The sequence below is a fragment of the Canis lupus genome, chromosome 11 (assembly GCF_048164855.1).
Source record: "Canis lupus baileyi chromosome 11, mCanLup2.hap1, whole genome shotgun sequence".
Classification (NCBI taxonomy): Eukaryota; Metazoa; Chordata; class Mammalia; order Carnivora; family Canidae; genus Canis; species Canis lupus.
The window spans coordinates 22197059-22213330 of NC_132848.1; the positions used below are offsets into that span (position 1 = coordinate 22197059).

At 55.6% G+C, this 16272-nt stretch overlaps 1 protein-coding gene across 2 annotated transcripts in view; it reads left to right on the top strand.

Annotated features, from left to right (window-relative positions):
* CERK (ceramide kinase) overlaps nucleotides 1–16272 on the top strand; it is a 41666-nt gene that overhangs the window by 14442 nt on the left and 10952 nt on the right. Inside the window, exons 2-7 of one of the 2 annotated variants that reach the window (XM_072843503.1) lie at nucleotides 1732–1818; nucleotides 3315–3428; nucleotides 3779–3901; nucleotides 8796–8921; nucleotides 10447–10510; nucleotides 12580–12725. In XM_072843503.1, coding sequence (XP_072699604.1) covers nucleotides 1732–1818; nucleotides 3315–3428; nucleotides 3779–3901; nucleotides 8796–8921; nucleotides 10447–10510; nucleotides 12580–12725 — 660 coding nt within the window. The remainder of the gene's footprint in view (nucleotides 1–1731; nucleotides 1819–3314; nucleotides 3429–3778; nucleotides 3902–8795; nucleotides 8922–10446; nucleotides 10511–12579; nucleotides 12726–16272) is intronic. The other variant, XM_072843504.1, reaches the window with a different exon arrangement.

Genomic DNA, 16272 nt, shown 5'->3' on the forward strand with positions numbered 1-16272 from the left:
CGGCCTGGAAGTGACCTTTGCTCAAGGCAGGACCTCTGACTTCTCTTCTCACCACCTGCTCTTTTACAGACGGTTCTTTTTTGTTCTAGCCTCTTGTGTAGTGCGAGACGAGGCAAAATGCAGGCAAACTCTAGAGACGCTAGGCTAATCTCGGGTAGAAGTGAATGTGCCCCCCACCTGGTCCCCACCGTTAACTCTTTGCAAGGCATCCCTCTGTTTCCCGGTCCAGGGCTAACGCTCAGCGTGTCCAGCAGGTGGAGGCTGCCCGCACGGGGCCGCTGTGATTCCCCCCGGGCCCCCCTCGGAGCAGACTGGGGGAAGTGGGGGACGCTCTGTGTCCTGCGGGCCTTGCGGGCGTCTCCTCGTTCTCGGTGGAGCTCTTTGCCTCCTAGAGATGGGAGTTTGGAGGAAGAGGGCCTCCTGCTCATGAGCTGCACATGTGCAGTGAACCGAAGAGGAAATGAGTGCCCGGGCCCTGGAGGCTGGTCCTCCACTGAGCGCAGATGAGGGGGACAGAGGGGAGGACCTCTCTGACCCCCGAACTTAGGTAACTTCCTGAGATCCGTGTTAGCGTGACACCATCATCCGCATGCATGGTCGTGAAATGTAGGCTCAGCCAGTGGCTCAGGTGCTTCCCCACCCCCGGCCAGCTGAGCCCCCTCCGCGTCCCCATCCGCATCCCCGTCCGCGTCCCCATCCAGCAAGCCCTGCTTCCTGTGCTCCTGCAAGGGGCAGCCCCAGGCCGGGCCCTGCACTCTGTTCCTGCCAGTCCTCAGGGAGAGGGGTTTTCCCCTCCCTGCCGATCTCTGTCCCTCTTGGGAGAGGCCGGTTCTGTGTCTTCCCGCATACGTGCTCCGTGGGAAGTGATGCGCGTGTGGAATAGTACGTCCTGCTTGCACACGCTGGTCTTGTCTCACCCGAGGACCAGCGAGGGCTGGTGTAGGCTGAAGGGAGTGGGAGCCGCAGAGGTTCGCCCCAGAGCCCCTCCCTGTGTCTTGTCCCTCGTCCCGTCCTGTCCCCTACATTTCAGTTACCCAGGGGCAGACTGAGGCAGACCAGGCCTCCCTCCGCCCAGAGCCTCTGAGCTCCCGCTCACCGGTGGAGGCTTCCCCGGGCCTGCATCCCTCCGTCCCTCCGTCCCTCCGTCCCGGCCTTCCATCCCGGTCCTTCCCTGGGCTCCTGCTTCTTGGCCAGGACACCTTCTGAGCAGCATCTGGCCCTACTCCAGTCCCTGCCCTGACCCTGAGCCCATCCCCACCGCGTCCAGCCCTGCACTGTCACCCCGACATCAGCTCCATGTGCTCCCTCTGTGACAGTTTCCCCCGGAAGGTGTGGGCAGGCGGGACTGGGTCCGCGGCGGGGACGGGGTCCGGTGCCCGGGGAGTACCCGAGTGAGCGGAGGCTGCAGGGGTTCCAGAGGCCTAGTCCCCTCACGGCTGTGTGCGATGAAACGGATTCAGGGGACCACCCGGGAGCGCTCGGGCACTGGCACAGCAGGCGGGGGTGGCATCGGGACATCTCACGTGTCCCCCTTCGGTTTGGAGGCTGTCAGGCCAGCTAGCACGGGTAGGAATTATTAACGTGCAGACTGTCTCTCAGGTGGGTTATCCTGTGAGTCAGGTGTGACTGTTGTCTTCACCTCTTACACGGTTTCTTAAGCCGCACCGTGTGAGTCCTGAGAAGCGCAGCCCTCCTAGTTATTGTAATATCGTCTCCACTGTTTCTCATCAGGCAGGCCCAAGTGTGGTAGTGACCCCCCGGGGGCCTGGGGGATCCTGACGCCTATTCTCCGCCGTCTGAGATCTCCGAGATCTCCCTGTGAGTGTTTGATCGTAAGTGGTGGATCCCTGACTCCTCCCACCGCGCTCCTGAACCATCCCTGCGGTGAGCCTGGCCTGCCACCCAGGCGGACAGACACCTGGCTCCTCCTGCAGGAGGCTGGGCCAGGGGGAGGAGGGGTGCCAGGATACATTGGTGTGGACTTGGGGGGGCTCAAAGGAGGCAGGCCAGCACCCCCGGGATTGAGGAGGCTGTGGGATGGGAGCTGGTGGCAGGGAGCCTGCGGGGCTGGCAGCAGTGGGGTTGGGGGGGGGGCGGGTAGATGGGCGCCCAGGAGGGAGGGAGAAGATGGGTGCTCAGGAGGGAGCGAGAGGACAGGCGCCCAGGAGGGAGGCCGCGGTGAGAGGCTTGGCTGAGGGCAGGGTGCCCAACAGCAGGGCCCTGAGCCACCCTGGCCACAGACGCCTGGTGCATCAGAGCCCACGCCGCCCTCCGAGGCCCACTTCTGGTTCCTCTGCAAAAGGCTCTCTTCCCCTGACCTGGCCACATCTGGCCCGGCGGGACCACCCTCCCGGCCCATCGAGGCCCGTTAAGGCCAGGGCCATCGGCATGCTTCCTTCCCCGTCTTAGAACTTGGCCTCCGCAGGCAGTGACTTCAAAACGACGAAGAAATGGAGTTGCTGAAATGCCACAGCAGGAGTCTTCCATGAGCTGCTACAAAAATAGAGCGCTTCGGCCCCATTGCAGGTCTTATAGCCAACTTGGGACTAAACCACAAATTATAACGCTCTTCTGTGTAAAAATAGATCGTAAATCCTAACGGCAGTTCGCAGATGCGCTTCCGGGAGGCAGCCGGTGCAGGGGGGGGCTCGATGTCCTGGGTCTCGCTCCCTGCCCCCCAGGCTCCGGGTTTAGTTACCACCTGCCAGCTCCCACCCCCAGCCGGGTACAAGCACAGCAGCTCCACGGGGCGGCCTCCTCCTGGGTTTCCCTGCAGTGCGCAACATGGACCACCATCCTCCCCCAGGCCCTTGCAGGCCTTTACCTCCCACATCTGTCCGGACCCCCCAGGCCTTTCCAGAGCCCCTGGCCACCCCTGGCCTCCGCCTCGGTGGGGAGCACACCTGGCAGCCCTGGGTCCTGCTCGTCCGGGATGCGCCGTGTGCTTCCTTCCCGCTTGGATCCCCGAGGCAGACTGAGGACAGACGCTGCGTCTTGAACACCTTCCCCCAAACTTAGCACAATAGCTGGCCTGAGGAGTCAGCTGAGCGGGTCATTTGAGAGGTTGGCAGTCTCTGAGGTTGGGGACTGTGGGATAAAACAGCCCATCTTCCGATAACACGGAGTTTCCAAATTCATTTAGTTCTGCATTTTTAAACTACGAATGGTTGCTTTATTTATTTATTTATTTTTTTTACTTTTGGATTCCTAAGGAGAATATTAAAGCAGACCGGTCCCAGCGTCGTAGAATGTACTTCCTGTGTTCATGTGGCCTCTGTGAAGTGCATGTGACGCATGTGACGTGGTCTTTACAGATGCCTGCTCGGTGCCTATCTCAGAGATTATCACCGTGGAAGAGACGGACACTCGTGGGAAGCACTACGGTAGCGGGAAATGGCAAAAGATGGAGAAGCCCTTCGCTTTCACAGGTGAAGGCGCAAAATCCCTCCCTGTCTTCACTCATCTCACAAAGATTTGAGTGAAAGGCGACCTTTTCATCACCTGTTTGACAAGCTCAGTGTTTCTTTCCTTTTTTTTGTTTTTTTAAATTTTTTAGAAACTGCCTTCTATGATTTTTTTTCCAGGATCTACTTTTAGCTGATGTTTCGATCATCTGGTTTCTTACTTTGTTTTTTGTTTTGTTTTTTTAAACATTGGTTAAAAGAACTGAGAAATAGGTCTTTCTCCTAATGCCTGGGAAGTCCCTGGGTCAGCAGGAGGCGGGAGGGGTGCGGGGTGCGGACTGTGCCCTGACCTGCCGCCCGGTCTGTCTCTGCAGTGCACTGTGTGAAGAGAGCCCGACGCCACCGCTGGAAGTGGGCGCAGGTGACCTTCTGCTGTGCTGAGGAGCCGCTGTGTCACCTGTGGCTGCAGACCCTGCAGGAGCTGCTGGACAAGCTCAGTATGTGCATGTGTCTGTGCTCCCGGGAAGCGTGTGTGCTTTGGCCTTTGCTGTTTCTCCCACCTTCTGCACAGCTGCCTGTAACCAAGTGCAGCGTAAATCCATGTGACTTTTAAAACTTGACCAACGTACGGGTTAGAGGACCAGCCTAGCAGAGTGTGCTGCCCCCTCCGTGGCCTCCTGGGCGGGGTGTCTTGGGGCTGCGAGACCAGGCCCAGGTCCCTTGGCTGCTGAGCCTTGGTTTCTATTTCTGGGAAGCAGGGATGGTGACACCTGTAATTCAGGTGAACATGGGGAGCAAGCCAGGGAACCAGGGGGCGCGCCTCCACACATCTGGGGTGAGCCCCCACCTCTGAGGTGCGGACGGGTTGCTGGGTAACGGGAGTCTCTGCCACTCTGTGGGAGATGGTCTGTGTCTGGAATCCTGTTTCGCACTCTTCGGTTATAATCTCAAAACATAATCGGGTCAATTCAGCACAAGCTTTAACCATAGTATGGAAACAGCATGCGAGGGGGGTGGTTTTTGGTCTTTTTCAATTAATTTGGCATCTGGATCAAAAAAGTGCATTATAACTTATTTGAAGGCAGTATTGCCCAGACACCAGCTCTGAGACGCGTCCTCGCTCCAGAAGGCTCACCTCTGCGTCTTGTTTGGGCGGCAGGACAGGTGCTTCTGTGTTTTACCACCTCATCCCGTGGGACACGACACTCCTTACCTGCCCAGTGCGTGGCTGCCGACATCACCTCGCCTGGCGCACCGTGGGCGCTCTGTCCCGCGTGTCCCTCCCGCCTTCTGTGCGAGTCTGCCCAGGAGACTGCCTTCATCTCTCGGCCTCCTCCTCGTCCTCACCTGCTCCTTTCCTGCCCCCAGCCCTCGGCCCCACCCCATCCTCTGGTCACTGCCTTGAGAATTTGTGTCTTTAGATTCCGGCTCTGAACCTGCCCCCCGTTAAATCGTGGAGGTTTACTTTCCACCTAACTGCTCTGTAGTTTGAACTCAGTGTTGTCTGTTTAATGCCTGTGCCAAGTAGCATAGACCCAGGCAAGCGCCCCAATCCCGAGCGGGCAGCCCCGGGAGCAGTCACACACTGGGGGCTCCTGAGTGACCAGCATCCACATCCAGAAACAGAACATCGCCGGGCCCTGCAGTCCTCTGCCCGCGGGGTGATCGCTGCCTGGCTCCTGAACAACTGGTGCTTCCTTTTGTGCTTCGTACTGATGCGATTATACCACAGAAGCTCCCGTGTCTGGCTTTTTGGCCCAACGTTGTGGTTGTGGAGCTTATCCATGTCACGGCGTTTGGTGTCGGCCGCCCGTCCTGTTGGTGGCATAGTCCTCCACCCGCGACGTGGGTGTGTCCGCGTTGCTGTTCACGGTCATTGGGACAGCTCCCTGCTGCGGGCTGTTACACACAGTGCCATTCTGAACATTCTGGTACATGCCTTGTGCTGGACGCATGCTTGTTCTCTTGGCTGTGTGCGTGGGAGTAGACTGGCTGGGGCACGTGGCCTGCGTGCATTCAACCTCGTAGGCGCCGTCAGACTGTCCTCCAAACCGGCAGTGCCAGCAGCACTCCCACCAGCAGGGTAGCAGAGTTCTGGTTGCCCCACATCTTGCTCACACCCTACAAGTTGTAGCTGTCCTGATGGGTGTTAGTAGTCTTGCCCTGTTAATTTGCATTTCCCTGATGGCAACTGAAGCTGAGAAATACGTTCCTATGTTTATGGCCATTTGGAAATCCTCTTTTGTAAGGAGCCTGTTCAAGTCTTCTGTCCATTTTTCTGTTGGGTTGTCTGTCTTAATGTTACATAGATATTCTTTGCATATTATGGATCCAGATCTTTTATTGGATTTACAAATTGCGGGTAACTTCTCTCGTTCTGTGGTTTGCCTTTTGACTCTCGGTGTCTGCTGATGAACAGACATCCTTGACTTCAGTGTAGTTCTGTTTCTCTTTTTCCCTCTAGTTTAATTTGGGTCCTATTTGACATCTTTGTCTACTCCAGGGCCATAAAGATATTTTCTCCTCAAAACTTTGTTTTACCTTTCACATTTAGACCCTCAGTCCATCCGGAGTTGTTTTTTGTGCGTAGTGTAGGGTGAGGGGTCAAGGGTTATTTGAATAGAGGTTCCTGCTCAACCCCCTGCTGTCCATGGGAAGGACAGTCCTTTCCCGGCTGCTCTGCAAGGCCGCTATGTTGATCTTCACTTACTGCTTCTGTGTAGAACTTGGATTGAATTTCACTCAGCATCCAATGACTTTGCTAAATTCACTTATTCATTTCAATGGATTGATGATTCTTCTGGATTTTCTTTGAGAGAATCATATCACCTGGGAATAATGACACTCCTGTTTCACGCATCTTCTTTTTCTTTCTTGACACTTCTCCCCTGTGTGGGTCCCAGCAGGGAAGGTCGTCTCAGTCCTGCTCTCAGGGGGCGATTTCCAACATTTCACTGTCAAGAATGGTATTTCTTGGGTTTTTAATAGATTAAAAAAACATATTAAGGGGACAGCTGGCAGAGCAGGTCTCTTGATCTTAAGATTGGAGTTCAAGCCCCACACTGGGCGGAGAGATTACTTAAAAAATAAAAATGAATAAAAATTTTAAAATGAGGAAAAAAACATATTAGGGAAGATCTTTTCTAATTCCTAGCTTTCTAGACTTTGTTTTTTTCTCAAAGCATGGCTGATTGTTGAATTTGACAAATGCTTTTTGCATCTCTCGAGGCACTGGTGTGATTGTCTTCTTTTTGAGTTAATGTGTTAAGAACATTGGTTTCTCTTGTGTAAAAGCCGTTGTATTCCCATGAAACCCACTTGGGCATGACCTGTCAACTCTTTTTATGTATTTCTGGAGTTGACTGCTGATTCTTTGTTCGGGATTTCTGCGCCTTGGCTCAGGGGAGAAATAGGGCCATGCCTGAGTCTCTGGCAGCGTCCTTGTCTGGTTCTGCTATCAGGTGTTCGTGGCCCCGTGTGGGAGCTAAGGGGTGCTCCTTCCTTCTGTTCTGTGGAAGCGTTTGTATGGTATCGGGGCTGTGGTTTTCCTTAAATCCCTGGAGGCAAGTCTTTGTGAGGTTTTCATCAATGACTTTGGTTTCTTCATTAAGTATTAGAGAACTCAGATTTCCTGTTGCTTCCGCCAGCTTTGGTAAATTGTATTTTTTGAGAAAATCTGTTCATTCATCCAAGTTTACAAATTCATTTTTAAGAAGTCCTTTCACTTTCCTTGTAATATGTGCAGACTCTGGAGTCCTGTCCCCTTTCTCATTCCTGATAATTAGTGATTTGTCTTCTCTCCCTTGGTCTGTAGCAGCTGTATGAGGGAATTGTCAATTTTATGAATCTTTTCAAAGAACCAGCTTTCAGCTTTGTTGATTTTCTCTGCTGTACCTTCCCCTCAGCATTTTATTATGAAGGTTTTTAAGCATACAGAAAAATTGCAAGAACTGTACCAGAAGCACACATTCCCACCGCCTAGATTCTGCAGCGGTTGATGGTTTGCGGCCTCTGCTTTGTCAGCATCTGTGTCTCTATCCGTTTTTTAATTGTGCTCTTTGCTGAGTTTCAGAGTAAGTCCCAGATGTGGGGTCCTTCACCTTTTTTTTTTTAAGATTTTATTTATTTATTCATGAGAGACAGAGAGAGAGAGAAGCAGAGACACAGGCTAAGGGAGAAGCAGGCTCCCTGCGGTGAACCCGACGTGGACCCGATCCTGGATCCCAGGATCATGCCCTGAGCCGAAGGCAGATGCCCAACCGCTGAGCCACCCAGGCGTCCCATGGGGTGCTTCACCTTTAAACACCTCACAGGCACCTCATGAGCTAGAGAGTTCTGAGCTAGAACTCCCGTGCGGTGGGCTGGACAGATCGTGAGCTGAAATCAGCAGTGCTGGACATACACCCGCACAGCTGTGTCGCCCAACCCCCTGGAGACTTTTCTCCGGATCCTTCCTGTCAGTGCAGGGACAGCCACCAACCACGTGGATGGAATCACGGCACCGCGGCCCCTTCGAGGAGCGCTTTTAGGCTTTGAGATGGATGCACGTTGGTTAGTACACCAGTATTTTGTGCTTTTTTTTTTTTTTTTACTTTGTGCTTTTTTATTGCCGAATAATATTCCATCACGTAGCTAGACCACATCTGCTGCATCAGCCTCCAGATATTCAGGGTGCTTTCTCTCTGGGGCTGTCGTGAATGGCACTGCTGTGAACTTCCACATGCAGGATTTTGCCTGGATTTAGGTTTTCAGCGTTTTTGGGTGTATACTTTCTTGCTACTTTTATTAATTTGTTCCTTAAAGGTTTTTTTTTTTTTTTTTTTTTGAGTATCAGAATCAATTTGAAGTGGCCTCAACAGAAATGTAGGAGTTACTATAAGAACATAGGTGTGATGAGAACATAGGAACATAGGAGTTCTCTGCAGGGAACTGAACTGGGGGCTGGGGTCTGTCCGCATTTCACGGTCCATCTGTCTCTCCATCCATCCCCGTGTCGGCCTCTGGCTGTGCCTGTCTGTCTCTTCCTGTTCTCTGCAGATTCATGTTCCTTCAGTCGAGGAAGGTGAGGCTGTTCCCACCTTCCAGAGTCACATTCGTAGGATGCTTCCTCGGGAGCCAGCATCCATCTCAGGCAGTATCGTAAGCCTGGGGCTGCTCATGCAGCCGCTGGTAGATACACAAAGCTCCTGCCCGTTCACACAGGCTGTCGCTTCCCTCTCCATCGACTAGGAAGCTCCTTAGCACCGTTCCGTAACTGAAACACACTTTTTACCGGGTGATACCATGTAGAGTTCTCAAACCACAGCGGTTTGGTTTTGTTCAGTAACATGGTCCTTCATGTTGAGTATTTGTTGCATCCACTGTGACTTACACGTTGTTGTTGTTTCGTAGCATCGAGACCAAAGCATCTACTGGTGTTTATTAACCCATTTGGCGGGAAAGGACAAGGCAAGCGGATATATGAGAGGAAAGTGGCCCCGTTGTTTACGCTAGCCTCCATCACCACCGAAATAATCGGTAATGTATAAATTCTCTGTTAAATATATGGGATTAAATTTGAGAATGATTCAAGTGTGGTCACTGGACAAGACTTTCGTCTTACAAGATTATTTTAAGCAAAGTGAAATGTGTCATTTTATTTTTTATTATTTGTTTTTTAAGATTTTATTTATTCATGAGAGACACAGAGAGGCAGAGACACAGGCAGAGGGAGAAGCAGGCTCCATGCAGGGAGCCCGATGCGGGACTCGAACCCGGGAGCCCAGGATCACGCCCTGGGCCGAAGGCAGATGCTCAACCGCGGAGTCACCCAGGTGTCCTGAAACATGTCGTTTTATATACGAGAATGAGAACGACACAGAATAACGAGTGTGTATTTTCCTAGCCTGGTCTTAACATAAAAAGCACTCAAGAGATACACTAGGAAGATGAAAGGGTAAAGCTCATGGACAGAAAATTCTGGCCAGAAGAAATACAAGCAATTCATGAGACTTGGAAATAATTTCACCCATAGGCGATGCTTGAAGAAACATAATGGGGCACCCTATTTGTGGCACCAGGCTTTTAGTACAGACTCTAGAAGCTGGACGTGGAGACAGTGTCCCCCCCCACCCCGACCCTGTGCCCTGAGGCCTGTGCACACGTACTGAAGGGCCGCTGGCAGCATGGACAAAGAACCTTAAAAATGGGAGGGTTTGCCCCACATGCTGGGTTTCTCGCTCTTCCTGGGACAGCACTCGGTGCACAGGTGCACACAGATGCACACTCCATGTTTTGTAACAGCAAATGCTGGAGCTGCGTGAACATCTGCTGACAGGAAACATGGGGACACGACTGTGCTGTGGACCCGAAGGGCAGCACGTGGGCCTGTGACCGGTCATTACCGAGAACTTTTCACTGGAAAAGAGTGGTTGTGATAAAACAAGACTGGGGTACGAGACGACACTCACTAGAGTTTCTGTTGTGCTGGTTTCTTACGTTGAGTACACAGACCGTAGGCTAACATTTTCTTTTTCTCACGTCTTGAGATATCCTAGAATTTTCTTTGTGTTTAAGTTTTATTTAGGGACACCTGGGTGGCTCAGCAGTGGAGCATCTGCCTTTGGGCATGATCCTGAAGTCCCAGGATCGAGTCCCGCATCAAGCTCCGTACATCTCTGTCTCTCTGTATGTGTCTCTCATGAATAAATAAATAAAATCTTTAAAAAATTGTTTTATTTAAATTCAATTAATTAAAAATGTCAACATAGCTTGGATAATAAGGAAAATTATTACTCTCAACTAGAAGATGTAATCTCTTTCCAAAGAGTTACTGTTTGTCGGCGCTCAGGTGCTAAGGATGTGACGTCTTAGGCAGCAGAACGTGTCCCGAGAGTGTCACCTTCCACTGAGGTCAGCGTCCCCTCTCCGAAGAGGGACTTCCTGCAGGAAACCCTCCTGAGGATTTATAGGACCTCAGAAAAGAATTGCTTGCTTTTTATTTTAAATTGGATTCTCAGATTTGAAGGCAGACTGTACAACATCATGTTATTTCTTCCCACAGTTACTGAACGTGCGAATCAGGCCAAGGAGAGTCTGTATGAGATCAACATAGACAAATACGACGGGTAAGGTTTCTTTTCCCGTGACGTGTATGTAGTGGGTGGTATCTGGCTTCACCCTTCTGTCTCACTGTGGTTCCCTCCCTGCCCTTCGTTTTATTCCGGATTGTAATTGTAGAAAAGTTAGAAACCACAGCAAAGTTCTGTCCCACCTTCTTCTATGACCTGGAGACCCCCACTGACCGTTGTCCTTCTCCGTCTTACTACCTATGTACACAGATGAACCTTTTCGGAATCCTTTGAAAGCCTGCTGCAGACATGGTCACCCTTTGTCCCTGAATATTTGCATATTTCCTAAAACCAAGGACATTCTTACAGAACCAGAACACTGTGATAATCCAGGCACGCACACGGACACAGTGCTCTTGCGTCCTCTGGGTCCCGCCGTGTGTCCCATGTTTCCTTTACGGCAGGAAGACACCTGGACCTGCCTCCCTTGGACTCTGTCGTGAGCACTCTAGTCTCAGACCTGGAGCCGTTCCGCAGCATTTCTTGGGGTGGCGGAGTTTTTGAGAGTATAGACCAGTTGTTTGTGGCGTCCTTTGGTTTTGGTGTGTCGCATGTCCCCTCTCGTTCACCCTGGTGGTGTGTGTGCTTGGCTACGTGACACCAGGGGCTGCTGTGCTCTTCTGGCCGGCCTCCCATGTGAGTCTGCGCCTGCAGCCCTGGGAGGCCGGTACCCTTGGTCCTGTGCGCAGCTGTCCCCCGGCCCCTGGCAGAGGCAGGCGCACAGGGCAGGTGCTCCGCGAAGGAGCACTCGAGCCCTGGGGAAGGGCAGCTTCCTCTGCAGCGGTGAGGTTCCAGGGAGCTCACGATCAGGTCCTGAGGACCAAGCGTGTTGGAAGGACCCTCCTGAAAGCCGTGTGGCGAGTACTGAGGTCGTGTGGCAAGTACTGAGGCCGTGGGATCAGAGCCAGGCTGAGGCAGGCTGAAGGAGGTTCTGGGCTGTGGGCAGGGCTGGCTGGACGGTGCGGAGGACAGGCACAGAGGTCAGATGGTCTCCAGCACGTCCGGGGAGAACTGACTGGTCCTGGTGACCTAATCTTACAGAAGACGTACAGGGATTCCTCACCCAAGTGACAGTGACGTTACCAAGCCATGAGATAAGGAATTGAAGTTGGTTTTGAAGACAGCAGGGCAGCCAGCGTGGAGAACGTGAGCCGAGGGCTCAGCTGGGCGGGTCGGCCCCTGGCATCCAGGCAGTGTGAGGGTTAGGGCAGCTCCAGGGCTGCCGGTCTGACCCTAGCCTGCGCCTCACCAGTGGCGTGACTGGGGCCCACGGGGCCACCTCTGAGTGGGGCTCCTGGTCACGAGTGCCCCTGCCTCAGGGCTGTCCCGAGCTGGGGCCTCCAGTAGGCGGCTGTGCCCCTGGGACATCAGACGGTGTGAGGAGCGACCCAGAAGAGAGGTCCCGGGAAGTAGAGGCTGGTCAGTCCCCCTCGAGGACGAGTGGGGCGAAGGGCAGGCGACCGTGCCTGGAACAGCAGTGCAGGAGGTGGCAGGGAGCGTCAGCAAGGGTGGGAGCCTGGTGCCAGCTTCCAGAACCCCTGGGGGGTGTGGAGGCCCAGGTCCGGGCAGGTGGAGTGGAGGGAGAGGCTGTTTTGCTTTTGCTTTGTCTGCTTATTTCTTAGCAGTTTGGCCTGAAGAAAAGCACCTGCTTGGGGGCCGAGGAAGAGGGGGATGATGAGCAGGGCCCACGGGACACAGCGGGGCAGAGGCTCAGTCCCAGCCCTGGCCTCATGGCCTCTCGGAGCCCGGCCTCCTGTGGCCACAGCGGGAACCGGGGAGCCACTGGCAGCGGGGGAAGAAGCCCCGATGGAGGGAACGGGTGTAAGACACAGTGTAAGACACAAGTGTAAGACACAAGTGGTGGCAGTTGTTGCAGCCCGGGGGACATGGGAGCACAGGGTGGCCGCAGGGAGCACGGGGACGCGTGCCCGGGGCCTAGGTGGGCTCCGGCTCGGCCACACAACCTGCCACCCGGTCGTCCTTCTCAGGACCACCACGACAAGCAGTGGAGAGTGAGGCATTGTGGGGACAGCGGCAGGGACCCTAACCACCCGTGTCCCCTGCAGAATCATCTGCGTCGGTGGAGACGGCATGTTCAGCGAGATCCTGCATGGCCTGATCGGCAGGACGCAGAGGAATGCTGGCGTGGACCAGAACCAGCCCAGGGCAGCGCTGGTGCCCAGCCCGCTCAGGATCGGCATCATCCCCGCAGGTGGGGTGCCCCTGCCCTGGGGCAGCAGGCTCAGCTTCCCTTCAGAGCCCTTCTGTTTCTGGAACGGTGATCTTACCCCACACGGGGGCAGATTTCCTGAGGGACAGTTTATGAACAAGTGTTTGAGGGAATCGGGTCCTCCTTCCCCGGACGTCCGCTTCCATGGGTGCTGAGAAGCCGGCAGCCGGGGGACAGTCAGCTGTTGAGGACTGACCAGCTGGTGGGGACGAGGGGACCAGGGGGCGCGGGGACCCAGAGCACATCGAGAGGGAAGGAAGCCCAGGAAGCAGGTGGTTTTCTGGAAGTGGCCTATAGCCCAGACTGGGGGGTGATGGGGGCCAGGGGCAGGTCACGCACTGGGGCGGGCGCCCTCCTGTGTCAGCTGGGGAGGGGTGTGGCTCAGGGTGGGTTGTTGTTTTTTTAAGATTTATTTATCTATTTGAGGGGGACAAGGGGGAGAGAATCTCCAGCAGACTCCCTGCCAAATGTGGAGCCTGACACGGGGCTTGATCCCATGACCCCGAGGTCACCACCTGAGCTGAAGCCAAGAATCGGACGCCCAACCGACTGCCACCCAGGCGCCCTAGCTCAGCGCCCTTTGTCTTTCTAGGAAGTACCTAGTTCTTTGAAAAATCACGGTGCTGAGCTAAGTGAAGCCTGCGCAGTGCTGGTTCGAGGCTCTGCAGACAGCGCGGCAGGGAGGAGGCACCTGTGTCCGGCGCCCCGAGTCTGCGCTGCGGCCGCTTGGTCCCGGGCTGGCTGTGTGCAGGCGTGTGTCATGTCGTTTCATTGCCAGGACGGCTCCGTGCAGGAGGTGCCAAGTCACTGGGGGTGTGGACCCGTGCCCGCCCCCCAGCCAGGAGGAGTCTGACCTCCCCCCCCACCCCCCCACCCCACTGGCTAACGTCATTTGTGTAGTAATCACGCGTCTTGCTTGTAGCTCCCAGCTTCTTGCCCAAGTCAGGCTTTGTCTTTCGTCTCTGCGCGTGGTCTGTCCCGGGCTACCTGACGTTCAGTTTTCTCCCTGCTGAATGCTTCTTCCTCGACGTCCCGCGTGGCCGTTTGCCCACAGCAGCCCTTGTACCTCCGACATTCGGAGGAAGCGTGGGAGCTCCGTGAGGACGGATGGAGCCACTGTGTGGGTCCTGGGCCTGGGGGTCACAGAGAACGAGGTGCTGTGGCCTCTGCCCACGCAGGAGACCCCCCCCACAAGGAAACGTGGGTGTAGGAGGGTTTCCATAGCGGGCTTGCTGTGGAGGAGACGGTTCGGGGCAGCGGCTGGGGGGCTTCCCTCAGTGGGCTGTCCAGGGCCCTCTGGGAGGTGACAGGTCGGGGCCTGCCGCACTGGGACGTGGGTGTGCTGAGGGTCAGCTGGGGCGGAGCGGGTGGGAATGAGCAGGGCCCCACGTGGCAGGGGCGCCAGGAGTGGGTTAACGGGTCAGGGCGGGGGCCCAGCTCGCGGCTCAGTCCTGAGACCACTCGGTGAGCTGCAGCGGGAGGAGGCCCTGGAGGCCGGCGGGCGGTGTCGTCTGGGTGGGCTGCTAAAGCGCACTCTTGTGCCCTGCTCTGGGCGGGCCGGCCGAGCCCCGGGGAGGACGCCAGGGTCCCGAGTGGCCACGGGTTGGCCGTGGCTGGGGTGTGGCTTTGCCGCAGAGGCGACAGGAATCGATGGAGTGAGGGTGAAGGAGGCGCCGGGGACCCTGCGACGATCTCAGTAACCTGGGGGGAGCCAGGACGAGGCACCGGGGTGGGGGCGAGAGTCTGGTGGAGATTTGAGACGAGGCTCCTGGGGGCCGCAGAATCGGGGTGTGGGGTCTGGATGGCCGGGCAGCCGAGGTGGGTCGGGTGGTCCAGGGCCCAGCTGGTCCTCAGAGCTCCAGCTGTGGAGTCCCGTGCTGGGGTTTCCGAAGTTCAGGCTCTCCACTTAAGATCGAGAGGTAGGGCCGGTGTAGGGCAGGACGTGGTCCCCTCCGCTGTCCTCCTGTCTTGCCCGGCGCCACACAGCCGCACCCCCCGCCTCGGGAGGGACGTTGCTCTGTCTGCCGGAGGCGGAGCCGGAACCATGTCCTGATGCCTGATCTGAGCCCGACCTCACGTGTCCGGCTGGGGCTTCCTTGTGGTAAGGCCTGGGCCGCACAGACGTTTGAGGAAATGATGTCATACCTGAGGGATGAGCTGTTGAAAGTTACAAGGAGGAATGGGGCCGTGGGGCGAGGAGGCCGGGCTGTTTGCGTGGACCCGTCTGCCGGCCCCTCGGCTGCGCCAGGCTGGCCCTGCGAGCTGAAGGCTCCCCGGAGCTCTGGCTCGTTCAGCCGGGGGTTCATGGTGCTCTCTGCACGGGGGCCCCGGGGCGCGGGGAGGCAGACCGCAGGCACGTGACGCAGAGGGCAGGGCGGTGGCGGGGAGGGGGGCACACCGTTGCAGACACACGGGGCTCCCGGAGGCCTTTCGCGGTGACGCTGGTGGGAGACCTGGAACCTGGTGAGGACAGCCCTGCCTTGGGGTCGTGGTGGCTCCTGCAGGGCGCAGGGAGCAAGAGGCGGGGCCGGGCTGGCAGGTGCAGGCGGAGGGTGGTGGGCCCGTGACGGGTCCTGAGCGTAGGCCGTAAGCTGAGTGATGGGCGCCTTTAAAAATCCCTGATCAGGAAGACCGGGCGCCTCGCCCCGTGCCACCCACACCCCCTTGGACCCAGCGCCTCCAGCTTCGGGACGGCAAGGTGCCCTCCGGGAGGTGGGTGGTCACCAGGGCCTCTGTGGTCATGCCGGGTGGCCTGCATGCGCAGACCTGAGCCCCGTGAAGTTCCACCTCGAGGCTCCGCTTGCTGTGGCTCCTCCGTGCGCAGCACAGCTCCAGCCTGGGGAGTTAGGGGGACCGGACGCTCCCCGCTTCGTTCTTACCCATGATCCTTTCCGGGTTCCTGCTGATGCTACGAGACCCACCTCTGTGCATGCAGGCCAGTTTAGGAGTTCCATCAGCCTGTGTCCCTGGGCATGCCAGGGGAGCCAATGGGCTCTGCAGACATTCCGGAAGGTTCTGGGGATGTGAAGAACTACCTTGGGGCATAGTCCACGATAATTAAATAGGTTTTTTTGCATTTATTGTCTCAGAAATGTGCGTGCTGGCTATCCGAGCACCGTGCATCATAAAGATGAGGGCGTGGGAGGGTCGGGGGCCACATGGGTTTTCTTAGATCCCGTTGCTCTTAATTTTTATTAAGATTTGCTCACTCCCGTGGTCTTAAATGTTCATGTAAAATTTTTTACATTTTGACTCATTTTCGGAATGAGATTTCAGCAAAGTCTTCAAGTTACAAGTAACAAAAAGAGAAAAACATATTAAAAACAGGTGTGTGTGTCTGTATGACTTACCAGCAATCAGCAGCCATATGTTTGCTTAGATGAAATAATCCAGAGCCTCCCCTCGGACACAAGCCGAGCAGATTGTTACCCTCAGACACAACACAGGTGCTTGCAATCCAACAGGTCTGCCAGGAACCTGCAGCCTTCCAGCCTCGTGGGCCATCACTTACGACCAGAGTCCTAGATTA